The sequence below is a fragment of the Panthera onca genome, chromosome B3 (genome assembly GCF_046562875.1).
Source record: "Panthera onca isolate mPanOnc1 chromosome B3, mPanOnc1 haplotype 2, whole genome shotgun sequence".
Taxonomy (NCBI): domain Eukaryota; kingdom Metazoa; phylum Chordata; class Mammalia; order Carnivora; family Felidae; genus Panthera; species Panthera onca.
The window spans coordinates 117,957,072-117,981,811 of NC_138344.1; the positions used below are offsets into that span (position 1 = coordinate 117,957,072).

General features: G+C 41.6%; 2 protein-coding genes across 12 annotated transcripts in view; both read right to left on the reverse strand.

Moving 5' to 3' along the window:
* NUMB (NUMB endocytic adaptor protein) overlaps positions 1–6,913 on the reverse strand; it is a 203,836-nt gene extending 196,923 nt beyond the window's left edge. For 6 of the 11 annotated variants that reach the window (XM_060617334.2, XM_060617339.2, XM_060617333.2 and 3 more), the window contains exon 1: positions 6,813–6,913. In XM_060617334.2, coding sequence (XP_060473317.1) covers positions 6,813–6,872 — 60 coding nt within the window. In that variant the 5' untranslated portion in view covers positions 6,873–6,913. Of the gene's footprint in view, positions 1–6,499; positions 6,781–6,812 lie in introns of those variants that run through there. The other 5 variants (XM_078448045.1, XM_078448042.1, XM_060617337.3 and 2 more) reach the window with 3 other exon arrangements.
* Positions 6,914–23,019: 16,106 nt separating this feature from the next.
* LOC132668375 (histone H3.3A-like) lies at positions 23,020–24,063 on the reverse strand. Its single transcript, XM_060617363.3, has one exon. It carries the CDS (start codon positions 23,965–23,967, stop codon positions 23,557–23,559), a length of 411 nt encoding a protein of 136 aa, XP_060473346.2. The 5' UTR covers positions 23,968–24,063; the 3' UTR covers positions 23,020–23,556.
* Positions 24,064–24,740: the final 677 nt, after the last annotated feature.

The window sequence follows — 24,740 nt, forward strand, 5'->3', positions numbered from 1 at the left end:
ATCTATAATGTTTAATAGTTTTTCTTGAAGTAGGGTTAAGGGTTCCCACTGCTAACAAAAGCATACAAAAATTCATACAACAATACATATTTGGAAGAGGATCAGGTAATATGCTAGAGCCCATGACCACACAGTAAAATATGAGCCTCATTTGCCCATGTTTTAGTCTAATCTACCAAACTAAACCAACCACATAAACAAACTAAGATGGTAAATGTTTAAAGTACATGTAAAAATTTTAAGTAAATTCTGGTTTTCCTAACTGCCAAATTGTTTATACTCACACTATTTGGAATATTAGCCCTTCTAAACAGAGAAGTCAACAATAGGCTTAGTACTGTTATAATTATTAATAATTAACATCACCATGTGTTGACTGCCCACTATTGGCAAGGCACTAAACAAAATGATTTTCATTTAATTCTCATTATCAGGCTGGTAAAGAAGCTATTATAAGCTCCATTTTATGGATGACAAAACCGAGGCTAAGGGAGGTTCAATAAAATGACAAATCAGTAAATAATAGAGCCAGGAATCAAAAACATGGTCATATAATTCTAAAACCTGGATTGTGTCCATTCTACCATGCTTCCTCAGAACACAATGCCTTTTTTAATTTAATAATATAGTAGTTACAAATATCCTTCTGTCATCATCAGGGTATTCTATGGTTCTGTAAGATTCTTTGAAAAAAAAATTATATTGATTAAAGAATACTGGGAGCAAAAATTCCTTATAACAAAGTTGGTTACATTAAAAATATTTAGGGGCGCCTGGGTGGCACAGTCGGTTAAGCGTCCGACTTCAGCCAGGTCACGATCTCGCGGTCCGTGAGTTCGAGCCCCGCGTCAGGCTCTGGGCTGATGGCTCGGAGCCTGGAGCCTGTTTCCGATTCTGTGTCTCCCTCTCTCTCTGCCCCTCCCCCGTTCATGCTCTGTCTCTCTCTGTCTGTCCCAAAAAAAAAAAAAAAAAAAAACGTGAAAAAAAAAAAAAACGTGAAAAAAAAAATCATTATTAAAAAAAACATATATATATATTTAAATAAACCTCCATAAATCATGCAAAGCAGCACAACATGACACAACTAAAAAGCACCGAAGGTATACTTGTACACGATTGACCAGGACAAAGCATCACTAACTTTTACTTCTCTAAGGTCAAAGATAGCCAAGGTCAATCTTAAGTAAGTTACAAATTTTGCTTTTCTCAGTGTTGCTAGCTTCCCTGACTTTCCCTTTATTCAGGAGCCAAATAGTGTTCTACAGCTTTCTCCCTCTTGCTCCCTAAATAACTCAAAGAAAATCTGATAACAATCATTTTCCTAATTAACTCTATGCACCTTAGTATAACAAGTTACCACAATTAAGATTTTGCTATCTAATCAGAGAACTCAAGACTTTGAACCTGATTAGAAGAATGTAAGGAATCAACAAGCAAGTGAGGAGAAATAAAGATTTGGTGGTGAGAGAAGGGGAAGTCACTGAACATTAATTATTAACACACTAGCTCCTTGGTTAGCCCATTTAAGATGGGTGGGGGTCTCTTCCTACTGCTTAATCCCAGACTCCACCAGAGAAAGACAAATGGTATGACTTGCCCTAGTTACGACTGCTAGGGACCTATTCCCAAGAGTTGCAGAAGCAGAGACAAGTGTCCAGCCTTCTAAATCCACATGGTACTGCCCAGGCTCCCATCCTCTAGGACTAGCAATTCTCAGTCTATTCACTTGCATTCTGACCTGCTTTCCTGAGTGGAAGATAACAAAGGAAGAGTTATAGCAGGCAGTGGAAACTGCACAGTACAAAAAATATGTCCATGGGAGAATGCTGCAAATAGGCTCATCCTCCTTTACATATGTCACTCTAGGAAAACTGCCAAGAGGGGCTCACTACTCTAGACATACTTCCTACAGATCCTCCAGACTCCTCCTTAAACACATGTCAGTGTTCTCCTCGTTCTCCCTTAGTTTCAATCCTCCTTTTGCTCTAAGATTTCCAAGTGTGTATTTTATATTCTCAAAAATATATAAGCAGTATCATGAGGACATCCTATTTATCAGAACCTGTGGCTCAGATCTGAACAAACATCCTAAGGTTTTATACAGTACTTGTAACTTTAATAATGAAAATCCCAATAGGTTATATTACTGAAACAAATTTTCTTGGCAAATAATTTATCATCATGTCAAGATAAAAAAAATTAGATAGCAAGTTTATTTTTTAATATTTAAGGAGTACAATTATTTCCTTTCTCCCTAGCCCTATCAAGGAAACATGTATCAGAATTCAGAAACTGGAATTCAGAATTCAAGAGTCATTCTGTGGAAATCACAATCTATCAAACATAATAGATATGTTTTGGCAAGCTAAAAATAAAATGCAGGTTTTCAAGTACTCTACTAAATAAACAAGGGGCGCCTGGGTGGCTCAGTCGGTTAAGTGTCCAACTCATGGTTTTCGGCTCAGGTCATCATCTCACAGTGTGTTAGTTAGAGCCACGCACTGGGCTCTGGGCTGACAGTGTGGAGACTGCTTGGGATTCTGTCTTCCTCTCTCTCTCTGCCCTTCCCCGCTGGCTCTCCCTCTCTCTCAAAAAAATAATAAACTTAAAAAAAAAAAACAAACAAAAAAAAACACCTTTTTTTTTAAGGTGATAACTTTCCCAAGGGATCTTTTCTGATAAAAGTAATTCTCTCAGCAAACTGAAAACCAGACATAGGTTTCTGTACCTTTACACTACTAAATTCTCAGGCACCAACATTTCCATCAAGGTTTATTATATGGGTAGTTGAAGGCCAGCAGCAGAGAGAGCAGATCAGAAGCTATTTATAAAAGAGGATAAAATGCTACTGATATAGAAAATAAACTTAATTAACTAGTGTTAACTGAACTTCTTTTCTAAGTCATTTACTTGAATTTTCTTTGATATGTGAAATTAAGTCTCACCAAATTGTAGTCAGGAACACAGTTTCTTTGGGACTTAGAAACCACCATTCATTCAACTACAGATTACTAAATCTCACTATAAAATGAGTTGAGCAATCAGAGCTATTCATAGGTAAGTGTGATTAGATTATGGATGAATAATAAGTCAACTGAATAAAGTCCATTTATTAAAAAGCAAGTAATCAAATTGGTCAATGTTCACAATTAACGAACAGTGAACTTTTATATTTTTCCCCCACATTCAATTATTAAGGTTTTACACTCCTCCATCAATTAGCAAAGAATTGAATGATCTATACAAATGTGTCCACCAACTGCACAATGACTTAAAGAACAACCACTGTGGTGGCAGGGATCCTCCGTTTAATGCAATGCAAGGAATTCAAAAGCTTTCATCCTTGGAACCTTTGTTACAAAAATCAGTAAATTTCTTTTGTGAAAAGACTGCTTATTTTTTTCAGTTCAAAAGTACAATGATTATATGTTTTGTAGTCTTCCAAACAAAAATAAAAATTTTAATGAAATATAAAAATCTGAGAATAATTATTTTTGAGAGAAAAAATTATGTAAAAATCCTAATGCAAAGCTACACCAAGAGTTTCTTCACAATTTCATAAAACATTAATGAAAGGGCCACATAAATCCCTTAGATTAAAGATTTTAAAGAGAGCTGCAAGAATCTCTAAGTTTTCCATACTTCTTTCTCTGTTCCTGTAGCCACAAAAATTAATATAATCATCTCTTCCTAAATATAAACCATCTAGGTTTTTACAGAAGAAAAAGGAAACCAAGAACAGCACAGAAAATACACATATTCTTAATATAGCTGTAAAAAGGTACTGTAGATTGTATTTAGGTCCCCAAACAAGTTAAGTTTACAACATGTACCACATCCAGTTCATTCTCAAGGGAGAAAATCATCAAAACAAAGGCTCCTGCTTAATAAACTATTTGCTTTGTAGTTAAGCCTCTATCCCAGGTGCATTTTACTGTGAATTATTATCACTTTCTTCTCTCTTCAAAAGCCTAGAAATCTAAAATACACAAGTATATCTGATTCCCTTAAAAATGCTTTCATATTAGGGGCTCCTGGATGGCTCAGTTAAGCTCCGGTCATGATCAATCCCAGGGTCCCATAGGGCTCCACACTGACAGCAGGGAGTCTGCTTGGGATTCTCTCTCTCCCCATCCCCTGCTCACGGGTACAATCTCTCTCTCTCAAAATAAAATAAACTTAAAAAAAAAATGCTTTTATATGTTTTGTATTAGTGTAAGGCCATGAGAAGCCTTATATTACTTTCACTCTCTTTTAAAAAGGAAACACTCCTTTGCTTTTCTTCTTTGAAATGTGTCTTACTTGGTTTTTACTTATTTTCTATACATGAACTGTTCTCAAACCAGTCCATTTCAGCGTTAGTTGTTTACTGCCAATATGTCTGTGCATACTTAGGTTTTTTACAGACAATGGGTTACCATACCGTGGTATAAAAAGAAAGGTAAACAAGAGGGCACAAGTGAAACACCACTCAATTTCATTTCTCTGACTCAAATTTCCTTAAGTCCTCATGCCAAAGATTCTCAATATCTAAAAAGAGGCACAACGCAGTATGTGATCAGGCAAACATAGGAGAAACCAAATTGGAGGCTAAAGAAATTAAATAGAATGTACGACCACCTGAGACAGCATTACCAGAAAAATAAAAATAAATAATAAACTCAGTCCCTAGAAAGCCCTACTGAAGGGCTACTTTTGCTGCACTGCATGGCTCAAAACAGTTTTTCAAACTCTTTTGACTATAAGAAACAGATTTTACATTGTGACCTAGTACACACACAAGAAAATTTTCCCAAAACAACATTTTTCTTCACCAAATGCAATGCTAGTCAATTCTGTTCTATTTCATTTTATTTTCAATGCTGGTGGTGACCCACTAAACTGAGTTTATAAATTACTAATAAATCACAATCCACAGTTTGAGAAACATAGGGCTTAATAGAGGATATCCCTTATATTTGGATCATTTTTGCAATTTGCCTCTACTTGTCTCTAGCAGGGTAGACAGTTTAAGAAGTTTAAACATTATCACTGTTTTCATTGAAGTAAGTGGCTTTTAAAGTGGGATCCTCTGACCATCACCTGAGATAAATGCAAATTCTCAGGACCCACCCCAGATGTACTGAATCAGAAACTCTGGCCAGCAGTCTGTATTTTACCAAGCCCTCCAGGTGATTCTGGTGCAAGCTAAAGTTTGAGAATCACAGCATTAAAAAAAAAAACTCGGGTCTTTATCCTCTATTTAATAATCTAGTCAGTAAGTACCCACTGCTTACTCGATGCCAGTCACTATTCTAAAAGTTCTACAAATATTAACTCATGTGAAAAAACAACCCTATGAAATAGGGACCATTTCTATTATTATCACTATCATACAGATTAGGAAACTTGCACAGAGAGGTTAAATGATCCAAGCTAAGTGGTGGAATTTATTTTAAATTTGGCCAGCGTATGTCTATCCTTTCATGACTCCCCTCTTTCTGATCAAGTCCCCAGTCCTTCCTACTCCCTTAGTTTCAGCTACTCCTCACCTCCCCTTTTTCCTTTCAAATTCCCCGTCCTGTCAATGTCCTCATTTTCTAATATCATTGGTGTCATCCTAAAACAAAAATTTTTTTCTAAGCCACTAGAATGCAAGTCACTTAACCCTGCTTTTAGGATGCTCTTCTCTTCCACCTTAGTATTATGAAGCCGAAGTTTCTTCTATGTCTGAAGTCCTTAGAATCTACTAATAACTACACTGTTAATTTCTCATATCTGCTGTTACGGCCAGTTTCCACAAGACCACCACTCTCTTCCAGAGCAACTTTCTCCTACTGCGTCCTATCTACGCCCTATCTACTTCGCGCTTCCTACAAGGAAATTATTTCTCCCCGCCCACCCCTGTGTCATTTTGCGTGACTACTCTCCAACTGAGAGAACTTCCACTCCCCGGTAGACCCCCTCACCCCGGTCTCAAATCCGAACTACTGCTCCAGGTCCCATGGTCCCCCGCGGATTCTCAGACCCAGGAGCTCCCAGTCCAGTCTTGGGTCTCCCATCCCAGACAAGCGGTGGGGGCAGGGAGCTCCTGTTCCTCCCCAGCTGTTCAAGGTCTCCACAGGTCCCACCCTCCTAAGACCCGCTTCTCCTAGACTCCCCCGGAGTCCTCCACCCTCGGACAGCCGCCTTTCTCAGGAGAGTCCCCAACCCCCTCTCTGCCTTTCCTCGACGTCCCTCGCTCAGACCCAGGCCGCTCACTGTCACCCCGGACCCCGGCCGCCCTCGGTGTCTCTTCTCCCTCGGACCCGGGCCACTCCCAGTTTCCCGGCCCCCCAGCTCCCTCCGCTCGGGCCGCTCCTGGGTTTCCCGGGTTCCTCTGCTCTCTTCCCTCGCACCCCAGCTGTCCTGGGTGTGTATCCCCGAGTCACCCGGTCCTCGGACCAGGTTGTTGCCGGTCACCCCGGGTCATCCCCCCTCTCCGGGACCCCGTCCGCTCCCGTCTCCTCAGGGAACTTACCGCTCACACACCGGTCGCCGGTCAGCGCCCAAGCAGCGGGACGTCCCAAGGGACCTCCCGGCATGAACCGCTTGGGTCTGGCCCCAGCCTATGTTGCCAACGCGAACTCCGCCGCCGGGAACCGGGCCATTCTCCCACCAGCCCAGTCGGAGCGAACTCGCCGCAGCCGCCGCCGCCGCCGCCGCCCTGGCCCCGGCCCGACCCGGCCCACAGTCCAGGCCCCCTTCCTCCGGCCTCCGCCTCCGGAGCTCCGAGCTGGAGTTTCCGCCCCGCGACGGCCCCCAGACCTCAGGCCCGCGCTACCGGCACTCACCTGCCGCTGCCCCCAACCAACTCCAGCGCCACTGCCTTTACCTCGGCCGCCAGTAGCCATCAAGCGCCACCACCTCCCCCATGACAACAGGCCCACCCCGTTTCATAGTTCTTACCTCTCCATTGGATAGTGGGGCGGCGGCTCTCTACTCTGATTGGTTTCACTTAGCCGTCTGTCATAGCTTCCTCACCGCCCCTTTTCCTGGACCCGGTATTAGCCCCCTCCCGGACTCACAGCGTCCTGGACCAAGCTTTAGTTGTAATTGGTTGATGGTAGGGCGGTTCGAAGTTATGATAGGCTACCGAAAATGTCTGTTAAGTCAATTGGCAAGGGATGTAGCTCCAGGGTTGGTTCAAACTTGGGCACAGTTTGGTTGCGCAGTAAAAAGCAAGGAAGGGGCCGATGTTCACAATCGAGGTTACCGGGGAAGGGTTAACTCTTTGTTGTAGAGTTCATTCTGTAAACTCATCCCTTTCTCCAGTTCCCTCCCTATTAGGAGAAGTTTATCACTGATAGTTTAGAGGGTAGTACTTACAAAATACCAACATCAGAGGTTGTGTTTAAGGAGTGTTTTCCAACTCCTTGGGAGAAAAGCACTTACACAGATAAAAATGTCCTCTTCTTGAAGTCTCAATGCACCCTATTTCCTTGAAGTTCTTTCCAGAAGTCTTCATGCTAAAGGGCAAAGCACAACCATTTATTTAGCAGAAATCAGCCCACTTTGGTTGCAGTTACAACGTCGTTAATAAACTGAAGTGGCATGTTGAGAGTTCTCCAGACTCACCCCTGGCTCCTGCCAAGTGACCAAGCAGCCATGAGCAAGTTTGGACGAAATGGGCCACGTTTACCCGTGTGATGCTCTGGAAATGAGAATTCCGTCCCTCCCCGCCCCTTCTCCCAATTTGATTTTTATGTTCAGCAGTTCATAAATAGCCCTACTAGATGTGTGTCAGATATTTGAAAGCTTGTCTTTTCCTAGCATTCTAAATTAGGACCGTTGAATGAATTGCAGTTCTTTTCTCACATTAGCACAATGCACGAGAATAAATGATTGCATTTTTTATTCATTTGGGTACAAGTCACAGTACGCATTTTTGAGAAATCTGGTGTTGCTATAAAAACTCTTGCGCTCCTAGAAATATATCCATCCTTAGATTTTGCTTTTCTTTTTAATTTCCACCCACTTTTCATGCTCCTAAATAACAAAATGTTTGCCTGATTACTCTTTAAATTTCTAAGTCAGATTTAAATATACCTTTCTCACAACTCTACCTATAATACACAAACCCATGGACCATGAAACAAACCAGAGATGGATTGGGACAGGTCAAGGAGGCACCCCCTCACAAGCATTACCTTATGGTTGGGAACTTCCTGTGAGACTGAGAATCTGGACTTCAGAAATTTTGTGCTTTGCCCCTTTCTTCTTCCAGCCAACTCTTTGTCCCATATCTCTTCTACTCACCTCCCTGTCCTTTGCAGAGCAAGCTACAAGTAGTCTAAAACTTCACTGTTATCCAGGAAAAAAAAAAAAAGTCTAATTTCTAGCTTATATTTTTAGTCAACTTTGAATAAACTACATATCACCAAACTAAGCAGAAATTATTCCTCCAGTAACTAGAACAATAAGGTGTCTTTTCCCAGTTATTTTCCGGAACTTTCCTCCCCCTTCCCTCATCCTCACCTTCCAATTTAGAAATAACCTCCCCTTCAATTCAATGACTCATAAAAAGCCTGTAAAGGAAAGTGGAAAAGTCAAAATAACTTCGGAGATGTCTGAATCATTCAGTCAAAGGAAAGATCAGACATTGACCATGATAAGATGGAAGCCAAGACATAAGGCAAGCCTGAGCTGACATCCATAACAAATGAAGTAACATGCAAATGTGAAGATTCCCCAATGAGAAGGAGGTATCAGCATATCCTTTACACAGCCTTTTATTATATTACCAACAGCTTTCTTCTCTCTAGTCTTGGCAGTATGCCCTACCTACCAATTTTAGAGCAAGTTAGAAGGCAATTAATGTCCTGGCAGATAGGAAACAATAACGTCATAGGAGGGCATGGGCATTATTATGGTACTTGGGGTAATAATGGCTCCTGTACAGCCATAGTGATTTGGTGCCATAGAGAACATAGAATTAGTCCAGCCTCACTAAGAGGACTTGCCATCTAAGTCCAGGAACTCAACAAAATAACTATCACAAAACAAGGAATACTTCCACAAAGGTCAGCTATTCATTCCGTTCTGTGAGAACAAAGTACTCACAAATGTTTTCACTCACACATGCATATATACATTTTACCACTCCTGTTCCTTATGGAAATCAGTTAAGAAAAAAAAAGTAAAATAAACATGTGCAGTCCAGTAAGAAAAGAAAAAATCTTAAAGAAGGAAGATTTTAAGGAACATTCTTTGATCCAACAGAAAGCTATTTATTATGTTATTAAAGTCCACACAGTACTAGAAAGTTTATTGCTTGTGCCCCACGTTTTGATTTTGCATGAGTCTTATCACATAACCTTACCACATAATTCATCCAGCCTCTCTTTTCTTTCCTGTGTTATGTCTTCACCACTCTTAAGACCCCATCTTAGAAAGCAAGAACGCTGGAGTCAGGGAGTCTGTAGCTTTGTGTTGTGTGGCTGGCTGTGGAGGTAGTGCAGATAGTATCTGTTCAGAGGCACTTGAGCAAGACCAGGATAGCAGGTATATTAAAGGCAAAAATAGCCTTTATAAATCCTGATTAAGTAGCAAATGAAGGACTTGTGGCGATGTCCTGATGTCTAAGGCCTTGGGCTTCAGCGAATGCTGATGCTACTTTCTGCTCTCTTTTCATCATATCACTTTTCAAGGGAGCAGAATCCAGGTTTCCTGTCATTTCTATTTTAGTCCGGGGTGGGGGCAATGTCACTAGGGAAAGCTCCTTTTCTGTTTGTTTATTTTTGGATTCCCCTCCCCCAACACTGGATTCTAGACACAATTCCAAATGGATTAGCGAAACAAACAACCGGTGGGGAAGAAAATCATTCTGATAGTAGACAAGAGCCAGAGCTGCCTGTTTCTAGCAATTGGAAGCAAGCCAAGATATTTGATAAGAGGTAGTTCCCTGAGTCAGGGATCCCTGAAGATGGAGACTGATGGGATGAAGGGATTAGAGAGGAGGGGTTGGGATAGGGAGGGTGGGGGGCAGGGCCAGCAGAGAAGAGAGTAAGGAAAGCTAGACAAAGTCAAGAGGCCACAGAGTTCTGAGCCAGCTTAGAGTCCTACCCCCATCTCTCTGGCTGTGGACTTTATACCAGGTTACACAATTACACCAACAAAGTGTAGGCTGTCACTGGTTGAAAGGAGAACCATGCCAGAACTTTACCCTATGGGATCTTTGCTCCACTGCCACCTGGAAAGCCTCCCTGAGCTCAAAGCCTGCTGCTCTGGCACCAGGGCAAAGCTGACAAGATTCGTGCAGCCACCTTTTATAAAGGTGATCACTGGCACAAAGCTCTGGATGAAGAAAGGGAAACCGTCTGGAAGAAGATGTTTTCACCATCTCAAACTGCGGAGATTCCAACACAGAGAAGTGCCAAGCTGCCTTCCCTGCTGGAACAAAGCACTGTGGTTTCAAAGTTCAAAGCTGTCTCCCATGGATGGGAAGAAGCTTAAAAAAAAAAAAGGTGTGTGTGGGGGTTTTTTTTTTAAAGTGAAAAATGGTGTTCCTACAGGTAGAACCATTTGTTTTCTAATGCTAGGGCTCATATGATCTTTAAATAGCACTTCAGATGGCCTCATTATGTAATGCATGTATTTTCATCCTCAAGAAAAATGTGTACTACCCCTTTACCCACCTTGCATTTTATAGATAAGATAGCTTGAGTGCTTGCAAAATGGATGGGCTGCAGCTCGTAGCTCTGCCATTATGCTGTTGAATAGAGCCCCTGGTTACTATCACTAGATCTATGGGTGGACCAGCCATTCTTCCGCAGCAGGGAGTGGGCTGCTCAAAGCACCAAGCACCATTTAAACTTTTGTCCATCTCTGTTTTACACACAAAGAGTTTCCTGGAAACATGGCTGCATTCCAAGGATTTCAGAGAGTAGAATGCCTTCTAGAACTACAGTTTGCCAAGCACTGGAATTACGTAAGAAAGTAGACTTGAAATCACTCTTGAATCTAAATGTGTTCAAATCCTGACTCTGCCATTTACTAGCTGTGTGACTTTGGGAAAGTTGATTTATATCCCCAAGCTCCAGTTTTCTTCATCTACGAAATGGGATGTGTTAGTTACAAATTACCCCCAAAACTTAGTAACTTAAAACAACATTTATTATCTCCGTTTCTGTGGGTCAGAAATCCTGATGGAGCTTAGCTGAGTCCACTAGCTCTGGGTCTTACAAGGCTGTAATCATCTCAAGGCTCAGTCGGGATGGATCTGTTCTCAGTTCATTCACATCATCGTTGATAGAACTCAGTAGCTCACAGGCTTTAGACTAAGGCCTTAGATCTTCAGGAGCTATTGAATGAGGCCTCCCTCAGTGCCTTGCCATGAGGGTCTCTCCACAAGGCATCTCAAAACATGGCAGCTTACATCATCAGAGTAAGCAAGCAAGAGGGCAGACCAGCAAAAGAGAGACTTCTGGCAAGACAGAAGTCAGTCACTTGTAATCTAATCACAGAACTGATATCGCATCACTTTTGACACATTCTACTACTGAGAAGCAAGACATTAGGTCCTGCCTATGCTGAAGGAGAGAGGATTACACAAGAATATAGACACCAAGAGGGGGATCGCTGGAGCCACTTTAGAAGTGGCCTACCTTAGGAAATAATAACAACACCTCCTTGTAGGTTTCATTTAAGATTAAATGAGAGGGCTACTTGAGTGGCTCAGTCGGTTGAGCATCCAGCTTCTGCTCAGGTCATGATCTTGGTCATGATCTCATAATTCGTGGGTGCCAGTGCCGCATCAGGATCTGTGCTGACAGCTCAGAGCCTAGAGCCTGCTTCAGTGTCTGTGTCTCCCTCTCTCCCTCTGCCCCTCCCCTGCATGTGCACATGCTCCCCCTCTCTCTCCCTCTCTCATTCTCTCTCTCAAAAATAAACATTTTTAAATAAATTAAATAAATAAATAAATAAATAAATAAAAGATTAAATGAGAGAGGGGCATCTGGGTGGCTCAGTCAGTTGAGCATCTGACTCTTGATTTGGGCTCAGGTCATGATCTCACGGTTGTAAGATCGAGCCCAGGGTCCGGCTCTGCGCTGGCAGCACAGAGCCTGCTTGGGATTCTCTCTCTCTCTCCCTCTGTCTTTGCCCCCCCCCCCCGCCCCCGCGCTTTCTCTCTCTCTGTCTCAAAATAAATAAATAAATGTAAGAAAAAAGATTAAATGAGAGAAAATATTCAATTTAAGTCCTGACATATATAACTGGCTTATATAATAATTATTATTCCTATTAATGTTATTATTGAGTATATAATGGTTCTCTCCCCCTTCTAGCTATTAGAACAAAATCTTCATGAGGAATAAATGAGATAATCTACATAATTCAGGAAACACTGAGCACATGGTATGTGCACAGTAGCCATTAGTTATTATTAACTTTTATGAGTATGTGATATCTGTTTTCCTCTCCAAGCTACTGGATATGCTATGATGATAGTAACCTTTCCAGGATGATCTTATTTTCAAATATTTTGTCTCATTTATCTATGTGTATCGCATACTTGCCAGAAGGTAATGGCAGATTTGGGATTCATAAAATATGGCCAACAAATCTAAACTTCAGCCTAATTTCCTGCCTGCCCTATGCTATGGGGATGTGCTCAAAGAAGATATGCTCAAAACCTGCAAGGTGGGCTAATTATGGCAGCACCTCCTTCATGCAGAAATCTGAGCTTGGCTCCATGGAAGCTCCGGGGGGAGGGGGGACGGGGGGGTAAGGACTTGGTTGTGTGGTCTTTGTCCCTTTCAAAAAAAAAGCTGGTCACCGTGCAGTCTGCTAAGTCAGTCCTCAACTGAGGATAAGAGAAAGGGTAATTCCCACACAGGTTCTGTGGGTACAGTAAGGACACTCAAGAGAAAGTTTCCATACCTGGATCGGGAGCAGCAAGAACCAAGAGACTAAAAGAATAGCAATTTTGCAATTAGAAAGTGGGAGGAAGAGGGGCACCTGGCTGTTTCAGCCGGAAGAGTGTGCAGCTCTTTATCTCCGGGTCATGAGCCCCATGTTTGGGTGTAGCAATCACTTAAATAAACTTAAAAAAAATTTTTTTAATTAAAAAAAAAAAAAAGAAAGGGGCACCTGGGTGGCTCAGTCGATTAAGTGACTGGCTCTTGATTTCAGCTCACGTCGTAATCTCCACGGTTTGTGAGTTTAAGCTACGCATTGGGCTCTGGGCTAGGCTCTGGGCTGGGCTCTGGGCTGATGGCATAGAGCCTGCTTGGGATTCTCTGTCTCCCTCTCTCTCAGCCCCTCCTGCATGCTCTCTCTCTCTCTCAAAAGTAAATAAACTTTAAAAGATAAAAATAAATTTTTAAATTTTTAAATAAGCGAAAGTAGGAGGAAGAGAGTCTAGTTTGCAACATGAAAGAAAGATTACTAAGAGGTTGGAGTGACTGGGTTGAAGCTAGGTTCCTTATAAGGAAGGAGGATATGGAGGGGTGGCCTATGGCCAGAGAAAATGAGGAAGTATAATCAAAGAAACCCCATTATTTTGGCTGTGAGTCATTTCTCAGGGTTCACTCATGATTATATGAGAAAAATGAGGGGGGTTCTCCTAAAGTATAAATAATCTTTAGACCAAAGACACTATAGAAAGACAAAGGTTCAAGTACTCATCTGATCTCATCTTTTCAGGCCAGAAGTATCTATCCCCAGTCTCTCTTTATCCTCCCAATGCCTTCTTCCCCTGCCCCATTTGTGTACATGTTCTTTCCTTCTGTCCGTGTTCCATGCAGAAGAAAAAAGCTCCTCACAAGGAAATGCCTTAGGATCCTTTAGACTGGAATTGTTTCTCTCTCTCTCTTTTTTTTTCAAGATTTTATTAAGTAATCTCCACACCCAACATGGGGCTGGAACTTACAACCCTAAGATCGAGAGTTGCGTACTCTACCAACTAAGCCAGCCAGGAGCCCCTGGAACTGTTTCTTGCTGCAGAGTCACCTTCTCAAGCAGTTTCTGCTATGGTGCTACACCGCTAGAGCTCAATAAATATTCACAGATGATGACAGTTTACACCTCTGCCTCCAAATCAGGTCACCTGCCCAGCGGTGATTTTAACAGGCCCATGGATTTTCTGAGATGCACTAACGCTAGGCTTTTCTCCTCCTGACTTGTCTCCAGACATTACCAGACTTGTGCACAGAAAGGTTCAAAGCAGAAGTTGCTGAAAAAGTTCTGTGAGGTTAAAGGAGAGGTGTGTAGCAATATCAAGTTCCTCCTTCTGTGAGTCTTGTCTTCTCTCCTTCTAACTCTGTATTTTCTCTGTGTCTGGAGACTTGTAAGTTTCAATACCTTTCAGTAGCTGGGGAAAACCTCTGCTCCTCTGCAGGATGGCCAATTTTAGAAGGGAAAGAAGGGGCGGGGAGATGAGGACTTGCCCCCAGGAAGTCTGACTACACAATAGGGATGGTTGTATTTATTTATTCAGCCCTTTCCTACAGGCAGCCAGGGCAGCAGCCATTTCATTTTGCTCTCAGGAAGTGTATTTAGTGGTAGGCTTTCTTTCTTTTCCTGTCAGTTTCCTGCAAGAGGACATCAGTGTCTTCTCAGTGCAGCAGCTGATAAGAAGGATGTTGTTGCTCAAGTAGAGACAGACAAACCTATTTCCCATCACAGACCCAGACCCCTTCAAGGGCACAGAGAATTGGGCTTGGGTGTGGAAATAGAAGAATCTGATTTCTGCACCTATTTCCCTGGTGCCATTTTCCTCGTTCAAAGACTCTCTTCAGTGGGATACAATAATAACATCTTCCACTTAGTGTAGAATTTCACACTTCCACACTTTTCCAAAGTAGTGTCCCACTGTACAGAAGCAGAGTTGGAGGCACTGTATTTGGCATAGCCCGGGAGTTACTTTGTAGGGTTAATATGAGGAGGCAGCTTTGGTGTTAACGTTATGTTCTGGGGAAATTAAACAAACAGTGTAGGCCTACCCTAAGTTGGATTCCATGACTAGCTTCTACTACTACAGCAGAACCTTCTGACATTCCCTTCTCCCAGCCACCATTGGGTGGCGTGCCCCTCTTATACACACGACACTTCCACATTGGATACACACATCCCACATGTAAGCTTCCTTAGTGCCTATTCCTCCTGTATTGTGTCAGCATTGTGATATCAAGAACCACATTCATGCTGCTCGTAACTGCCCAGCACAGGGCCTGGCCCACAGTAGTTCACTACATATTTAGTGAATGAATGAGTCAGGAGTTGTCTCTAGGAGCAGCCTTGCCACCCTACACCATCATTTATTTTGGGGTGGTGCTCTGGGAGTTATAAAAAAGGCATGTGCTAATTATCGTATAATGATCACTGGTGGTTATAGTAATTAGTAGGTAAAAGCACAGTAGTGGAATATGACTAAATAAAGCCCTCCGCCAGTGTATAGGGCCCATCCCTGCATTCTGAATTTGGAATCCCACTGCCTGTCTTTGTTAGACTCCCCAAGACAGAGGTACTCCTTTGGGGAAGGCCCAACACTGGGGACAGGGAGAGTTCAATTTCTTCCGAGACCATTCTGGTCTGGATATTAAAATACAGACTGGATATTAAAATGGTGGCCCTCAGACTCTAAGACGGATTTCCCTTTAAGGGTCTGCACTGAGTCATCCCTCCTCCAATCAATCAATCAATCAATCAATAAGAAGCTAACTCCCTCAGGATGAGTGATAGAAGCAAAAACTCATCCTTCTAATCCCTTCTTCTTCCCATTGAGGCCAATATTCATGGCCTCAGTCCCTCAGTGGGAACAAGAGGGCAATCTGAGAGAAAAAAAAAAAAAAAAAAGACATTTCCCTCCCTTTCCTTCCTCTGGGCCTGTGGCTTCCTGTTGCTGAGGGGAGGTGAGACTGGAGATAAGGAAGGAGGAAAAATAAGCCTAGAACACAGTACTATGATGGCCTCGAGTCTGTGGGAGGAGGTGCAAACTGGGATAAAGGATGACAAGACATGAAGAATCCCTGTGGATTCTTCAACAGTTCTTGCATCCCAGATGTGACCATGGCACAGCTCAGTTGCCAGGACACTAGGGAACCAGAAATGCAGTCAGTAGGAGGTAATGACAGCAAAGAAGCAGGCAGATCTGATACGTAGGCCCCTACAAAGAATTACGCCCTGTGGGAGTACCACAAACTGCTCAAGACTGGGTAGCAAAGTGGAGTAGGTACTGAGGGTGAGACCTTGAGTCAGGAGGCCCACACTCTTTTCAGCTTAGTCATCAATTTATGGGAGGACCCCAAGTGAAAGATGAATGTCAGAGATGTGGCTTAATCAGCTACCTAGGGGATGAGTAGGTGTTGGTGAGATGCTTTGAAATCTCTAGATGAAAAGAATTGCCAGGAGAAGTTATTATTATTTTGAATGTGGAGTTATTATTATTTGGAGTGTTGATCATACGGAAGCCAGAGCACCCGTATTAGAATCAGAGGCCACAGTTTTTTCACCTTGGGCGGACCAATGCCAGTTTCATAGCTGTAGAAAATAGTGATCTATTTTCTAATAACCTTAGCTTAGAGCGGGGTCATTGTTGAGGTCCATAAGGAATACAACCAGAAATCTCATCTCTGGAGTATTAGAAATTTCCAACCACGCTCTAATAAATTTTCTGTGCAGACAGATGCTGGCCAGGTCTAACTTGCCTAGAGGGTTGTACAGGCTATGATTGGATAACACTTCTCTCTCTCAGTATCTCTCCCAAGCCTACTTTCTCCTCTCTCTCTCTCTCTCTCTCTCTCTTTTTTTTTTTTTACATGTACATAAGGCTACTTAGAAACTTGGATTCATCAAGGGACAGTTGGAGATCCCCAAATGATCACCCCAATTGTAGCTCTCTACCTACAATCACTCAGTGTTTTTGTTTTAAAGAAAGTGGTTAAATCAGACCTTTTTCCTTTTATTTGGCAGGTATGTGAACCTGGTATTCTTCTCTATTCAACCCCTTGTGTGTTTTTCTATAAATACTCCCACTCCACTCCCTTCTCTGGTTTCTTTCTGCAAACCATTCAGGTTGTCATTCTGAAGGAGTATGTTAGTCTTTGAACAATTAAGTAAAAGTATAAACTCCTTCCCGGTCTCTCCAAAGCTAGCAGGCTGACTAGACTCATAACAAGACTTTAACCCAAATCTGCAACAAGTGCTCACCTGTCCTGAGTGACCTAAAGCGGCAGCCATCCCAGGTCACAATTATCACAGGAACAGATATTATTTTTCTGCTCTTGCACAAAGCGGGCAAAGGTTGTCTACCTGATGCAGAATGGATCACTTGATAAAGCCAGAGCTGCTTGTAAACAAACAAACAAACAAAAAAAAATCACAAGAATGGGCATGTGATTAATAGGCCCCCTTTAGGGGGAAAGCAGACCCAAATCCACAGTACCACAAAAAGCATGGGTTAAATGAACACGGACCCATCTCTGAAATCCCTAAATCTTAGGATTTCAATGTTATTTACAAACTTCCAAAAGAGATAAGCTTAGTACTGATAAAAAGGAATATTACTTCACACTGTAAGTGATAAATGCATGAAATTCTTACCCAGGGAAGGAATATAATCAGAATATAGAAAATATATGAATTGCAGAGCCATTTATGAGTGAACCAGCCATTTTTCAACCCTGATTCTATATTAGAATCCCAGGATCTGGAGCACCTGGGTGGCTCAGTCAGTTAAGCGTCCAACTTCAGCTCAGGTCATGATTTCACGTTTTCATGAGTTTGAGCCCCAAGTCAGGCTCTGTGCACTGACCGCTTGGAGGCTGCTAGGGATTCTCTTTCTCCCTTTCTCTCTCTCTCTGCCCCTCCACCACTCATACTATGTCTCTCTCAAAATAAATTAAAAAAAAAAAAAAAAAAAAAAAAAGGATCCCAGTTTCCTCTCTTAGTTCCAGGGATTTCACTTCACTAGGGTGGAACAGGGTCCGGGGATCTGTATCTCATTTTTGCGAAGCTCCCTCAAGTGATTCTGATTCATAATCAGGTCTGCATTCCACTACTTAAATAACCTTTTCTCCAAAGAGACTACTGAATGGTCTATGGGTTTGACCCAGCCTAGTAATCCCTATGATCCTAATTGTCAAAAGGCTTGGTTAGAGACAAGCACAACTGGTATCCTTGTGACATGGAACAGACCCTAAAGCAGCCATCAGACTCTGGATCCCCTGATCAAATCTAGTAGTATAACAGTCCAGTGGTCCCTGACTCATTTAGAAACTTCTCCAAGATCTGAGACTTTCCTGCCACAGGGATGAATCAGTTGGGGCTTCTTAGAACATTTCCTTAGAACTTTCCTTTGGAAGGAAGTATTCAGATTTGCTTACCAGAATAAGGTGCAGACTTCTTTAAACATTTCCCCCTCTCTTTTTTGTAGCGTTTAGCAGAGTACTGGGCATTCATTTATTTATTCAGCAATATTCATTGCTTAAAAATTAGATACGTACTCTATGCTGATACTTTGTTAGTGAGGATATAAATTAAGCAAATGCCACAGTGTTAAAACAGGCCAGATGTGATCTCTAGCCTTTTAGGAATCTAACAGGCTCTCAAATTTTTAAACTTTTATTGTAATGGCTGGGTACAGTGGAACAGCTATCCCAGGAAACTCTACCTAAGGGTCATTCCATCCTCTTAGGATAGCAGCATTTGAGTTCTTCAGAAGATATAGCTATCCCAAGGCTAATAACAACTGTAAAAGAACATGCCCATCTTTTCTTCCTAAATGTACCTAGGAATTAAGGGTAAAGATGGACTTCCAGAGGATGAAAACTATGCTTTATTCATCTTTGGATCCCCAATAGCAGATACATACAGTATGTTGTGTATAGTAAGTGTTCAATGGTTTTGACTGAGAAAATGGATTAATGAAGCTTGAATCTCAGTTCTGCTACTTACTGTGACCTGTACAAGTAACAGAATCATTCTGACCCTTGGCTTCCTCATGATTGGGACAACTACCTTGCCTACTTGATATAGGATTAGAAATCCCATGTTTTAAGAGTCATTAGCGCTGTGACTGGCATAAGGTAGGTACTCAACAAATAGTTGTGTAATAGTACATAGTTGTTACCTGGACAACAGATAATCAGAAACTCCTAACCAATATGTATGGCTCTTACCGACACCTAGTGGTGCAGTCTTAGAACACATACCAAAAATCTATAAACAGCTCACCAAACTCCACACCCGAAAAGCAAATAATCCAGTGAAGAAATGGGCAGAAAACATGAATAAACACTTCTCTAAAGGAGACATCCAGATGGCCAACAGGCACATGAAAAGATGCTCAACGTTGCTCCTCATCAGGGAAATACAAATCAAAACCACACTCAGATATCACCTCACGCCAGTCAGAGTGGCTAAAATGAACAAAACAGGAGACTACAGATGCTGGAGAGGATGTGGAGAAACGGGAACCCTCTTGCACTGTTGGTGGGAATGCAAACTGGCGCAGCCACTCTGGAAAACAGTGTGGAGGTTCCTCAAAAAATTAAAAATAGACCTACCCTATGACCCAGCAATAGCACTACTAGGAATTTACCCAAGGGATGCAGGAGTACTGATGCATAGGGCACCTGTACCCCAATGTTTATAGCAGCACTCTCAACAATAGCTAAATTATGGAAAGAGCCTAAATGTCCATCAACTGACAAATGGATAAAGAAATTGTGGTTTATATTCACAGTGGAATACTATGTGGCAATGAGAAAGAATGAAATATGGCCTTTTGTAGCAACATGGATGATGGAACTGGTGAGTGTTATGCTAAGTGAAATAAGTCATACAGAGAAGGACAGATTCCATGTATTTTCACTCCTATGTGGATCCTGAGAAACTTAACAGAAGACCATGGGGGAGGGGAAGAAAAAAAATGGTTAGAGAGGGAGGGAGCCAGAACATAAGAGACTCCTAAAAACTGAGAACAAACTGAGGGTTTATGGGGAGTGGGAGGGAGGGGTGCATGGGTGATGGGTATTGAGGAGGGCACCTGTTGAGATGAGCACTGGGTGTTGTATGGAAAGCACTTTGACAAATTTCATAATAAAAAAAAAACAAAAACAAATCTGTAAACAATAAGAACTAATAACGAGTTCATTAAAGTTTATGAATATCAGAAAAAAAAAAAAGAACACATACCAAACATATCAATTGCTGGTTTGAAACTTAAATTGGGGACTAACTAGGAACTGTTGAGTACCTGCTTTACACAAGTAACATTATTTAAGCCGCACCAGTTATTTTCAATCCTCATTGCATATTAGAATGGGTTGTGAAGCTTTTAAAAATTTGCTGGTGTCTGGGTTTCACCTTCAGAGATTCTGACTTAATTTGCTGGAGGTGTGGCACGTGCTGTGACATTTTAAAAAAGCAGTTTTAAAAAGCAACCAGGTTGAGAACCACTGTAATCGACCCACGAGATAATTATTATTCTTTCCATGTTACAAATGATCAAAGTAAAACTCAGAATGATAAAGTAATCTGCACAGAGTCCTATACTTATTAGTAGCAGAAGGAAACTCGAACTCAAGTGTACCATTTTTCTACCACATCACATAGCCTTTGCAAAGACTTTTGGAAGTCGGGTGTGCTCCACTTAGCTTTTCAAACTTAAGGGCGTTAGGGAATTCCATGATCCAATGGGGTGAAGTACTCCAAACAACAGTTTGCTGTTGATGGGATAGTATGGTCCAATGAAGGCACTGATTTCCTGAATCCTCTCTCTAGACTCCCTCTTCCCGGAGTTCAAACTCAAGTGCTGCGGAGATAGATAAATGAGCAATGTGAAGTTGTTTGATTGTGAATTGAAGAGCTACAAGATAAATTTAAAACATTTTTTTTCTGAGATCATGAACATGTTAGAGAATTAAAACAAATTAAATTAATCATCTCTTATTGAGTTTCAGGAAAGAGCTGCCTGTACCGTTACTGCATGCTTACAGGTTTGGCCAAAACAGTTGAGATGATAGATATTAGCAGGTAAAAGAAAATGAAAGGGTCTAACATGTGAGACCGTGTCTTAACTGGCCTCCCACAGAGGTCCTAAGAGGACAGATGGATGATCTGGAAAGGCATGCAAAGCACAGTCTCTTCCAAATCCATCCTATAGAACATACCAGCTCAGCCCAGGCATGCAAAACGAATGGGACCTCATTGGGTCAGCGAGGAAGGCTGCAGCATCTTATAGAGATGGGATCCAGGCCACTGCTTGGTTCAATTACTTGCTAGGATGATTTCCCTGAATTTTGAGAAATGTTTCTTTCGTTGATGCTGGGCAACATATGGGAACAGGCTGAGTGCCAAGGTTCAGCCAAGTGGGCAATATTCTAGAAATTTACCACGTGAAAAGTCTGTATCAAGAGTCACAAACTATCAGCCTAAGGGCAGAATTTGGCACATAGATGTATTTGGCACAGTGTTAGCTTATGGTAGTCTTAATATTTTTAAATTAGTTGCCATTATTTAACATCAGAGAGATTTCATGTAAAAATCTCAATTTTTTTGTGTGAGATGTAATATAGAGAACCTTGACTGTCCTGGTCACCTGCTGTATCCCCAGAACCTAGAACAGCGCCTAGAACATAATAACTGTTTAGGACATATTTTAAAAATACATGTTCTTCAAAAATTAATTAATTAATTAATTAAAAAGTAATAATAATAAAATAAATGTTATCCAAAAACAGGCTTATAAGAGGAACTGTTGTCTTCATTTTACTGTAAATAAAAGAAGTATCAGAGAATTTGAATAATTCACCTAAGGTCGCACAATTGGTAAGTAGCAGACTATTTGGATTCGGATGCGTTTGACTTCCGAACTGGTGTTCTGTCCATTGTGCCACACTGCTCAGCATCCTGCATTGGTGGGCCTTTTGTAATCATAAAAGGCTTTCAATCTAGACTTTTTTTTAAAGTTTATTTATTTATTTTGGGGCAGCTGGGTGGCTCAGTCGGTTAAGTGTCCGACTCTGGCTCAGGTCATGATCTCACGGTTTGTGAGTTCAAGCCCCTTGTCAGGCTCTGTGCTGACAACTCAGAGCCTGGAGCCTGCTTCGGATTCTGTGTCTCCCTCTCTCTGCCCCTCCCCTACTCATGCTCTGTCTGTGTCTCTGTCTCTCTCTCAAAAATAAACATTAAAAAAATAAAGTTTCTTTATTTATTTTGAAAGAGAGAAAGAGAGAGAGCCAAGGAGGGGCGGAGAGACAGGGAGAGAATATCCCAAGCAGGCTCCGCACTGTCAGCGCAGAGCCAGAGAGGGGGGCTAGAACTCATGAACATCGAGATCATGACCTGAGCCAAAACCAAGAGTTGGAAGTTTAACCAACTGAGTCACCCGGGCATCCCTCAATTTAGACTTTTTAAAAACAGTTTTATTGAGATATAATTATATGCCATACAATGCACCCACTTAAAGCATACAATGCAACGGGTTTTTTTGTATATTCACAGGGTTGTGCAACCATCATCACAGTCTAATTTTAGAACATATTTGTCTCTCCTGAAAGAAATCCCATTAGTAGTCAATTCCTTTTCTCCTCTCCCTCCCCATTCCCACCTTTGTCAGTCCTAGGCAACTACTAATCTACTTTCTGTCTCTGTAAATTTGTCTCTCTGGAAATTTCATATAAATCATACAATATGTGGTCCTTTGAAACTGGCTTCCTTCACTTACTAGAACATTTTCAGGGTTCAGCCATGCTGTAGCCTGTATCAATATTTCATTTATTATTATTTTTAATACTTCATTTATTCTTACTGAAAAATAATATTTTATTGTACAGATACAGCAAATTGTATTTATCCATCCATCAGTTGATGGGCATTTGAACTGGTTCCACTTTTTGGCTATTATGAATAATGCTGTTATGAATATTCATGTCAATTTAGATTTTTGACATTCTTTCAAAAGTTAGTCATTGTAATGTTTTGTGTTAAAAGCAGTGATTTAAGTGTATATGTTAAAAAAATCTACCATCATTTATTAAAATTCAGTTTGCGCACTTTATTTATTTTTTTTATAGTTTAATGTATTTTAATAGCAAACTTACAGGAACAGCACAGAAGACAGACACCATTAAAAACATGTACTTGCATGTAGGACAACTCAGTTAGAAAAGTATAGTGAATGGATGGAATCTACCGTATGATAAAAATGCTACAAACACCATTTAGTCGCCGTCAATCAGAAATTTACTTGTTTTAAAAAAAATCCAAATGCTGGCATTGTCCAGAAAAATTTAACAGGTTTATTTATAATTGTTATAAGGTTGAACTGCTGAAACGTGTTCACTGAAACATTTTGACTTGCATTAATCCTTTATGTCCCTGCATTTATATTAAAAATTCACACACAAATGAAAATGGAAAAACTTACCAATACCTGATTTCTGTCCCCGATGTTTCCATTTGCAATCATATACTTCGGTACCTTTTGACCCCATGGAAAAAAAAATATCTAATGTTCAGAACTACAATAACAGGAAGAAGATTTTTTTTTTTTTTTTTAAAGCATGAAATGTTTTCCATCAGAGCGGATTCTTAAGCACGTTCTCCACGTATGCGGTGCTCTAGCTGGACGTCTTTTGGCATAATTGTTACACGTTTGGCATGGATAGCACACAGGCTGGTGTCTTCGAAGAGGCTCACCAGGTAGGCCTCGCTTGCCTCCTGCAAAGCACCGATAGCCGCGCTCTGGAAGCGCAGGTCTGTTTTGAAGTCCTGAGCAATTTCTCGCACCAGACGCTGGAAAGGAAGTTCGTGGAACAGAAGTGCAGTGGACTTCTGGTAACGTCTAATTTCGCGGAGTGCCACGGTACCAGGCCTGTAACAATGAGGTTTCTTCACCACTCCAGTAGAGGGCGCACTCTTGGGAGCAGCTTTTGTAGCCAGTTGCTTCCTCGGTGCTTTACCCCCAGTGGATTTGCTGGCAGTCTGCTTTGTAGGAGCCATGGTACTGAGACCTTCTCACTTACCCCCCTTCTCCTTTGGCTGGAGCTCAGTGAGCTAGAGGCGGCGCTGGCGTTAGCAGGCGACGGCCTGGGCACTTTATTTTTTAAAGTACTTCTGGAGGGGCCCCTGGGTGGCTTGGACGGTTAAGGGTCTGACTTCAGCTCAGGTCATGATCTCACAGTCCGTGAGTTCGAGCCCCGCGTCGGGCTCTGTGCTGACAGCTCAGAGCCTGGAGCCTGTTTCAGATTCTGTGTCTCCCTCACTCTCTGCCCCTCCCCCTTCATGCTCTGTCTCTCTCTGTCTCAAAAATAAATAAACGTTAAAAAAAAATTAAAAAAAAAATAAAGTACTTCTGGAGTCCCAAAAATATTAGAGTATCCAGCTCATTTGACCCCTGAGACGGTCTGATGCTGCCTCTAAACAGACAAGCCTATTTTATCCAACTGGATGACAAATTCCTCAAAGTGAGAGAAACGGTCTTATGCTTCCTGACGTATCCATGATGAGTAAATAAATACATGCATTTTTAAAAATGTTTTATTTGTTTATTTTGAGAGAGGGAGAAAGGGAGGGGAAGAGAGAGATGGAGAGAATCCCAAGTAGGCTCTGCACTGTCAGCACAGAGCCCAACACGGGGCTCGGTCCCATGAACTGTGAGATCATGACCTGAGCCAAGATCAAGAGTTGAACACTTAACCCACTGAGCCAGCCAGGCGCTCCAATAATACATGCATTTAATAAATGTTTGCTGACAATATAGATCATCAAGAAAT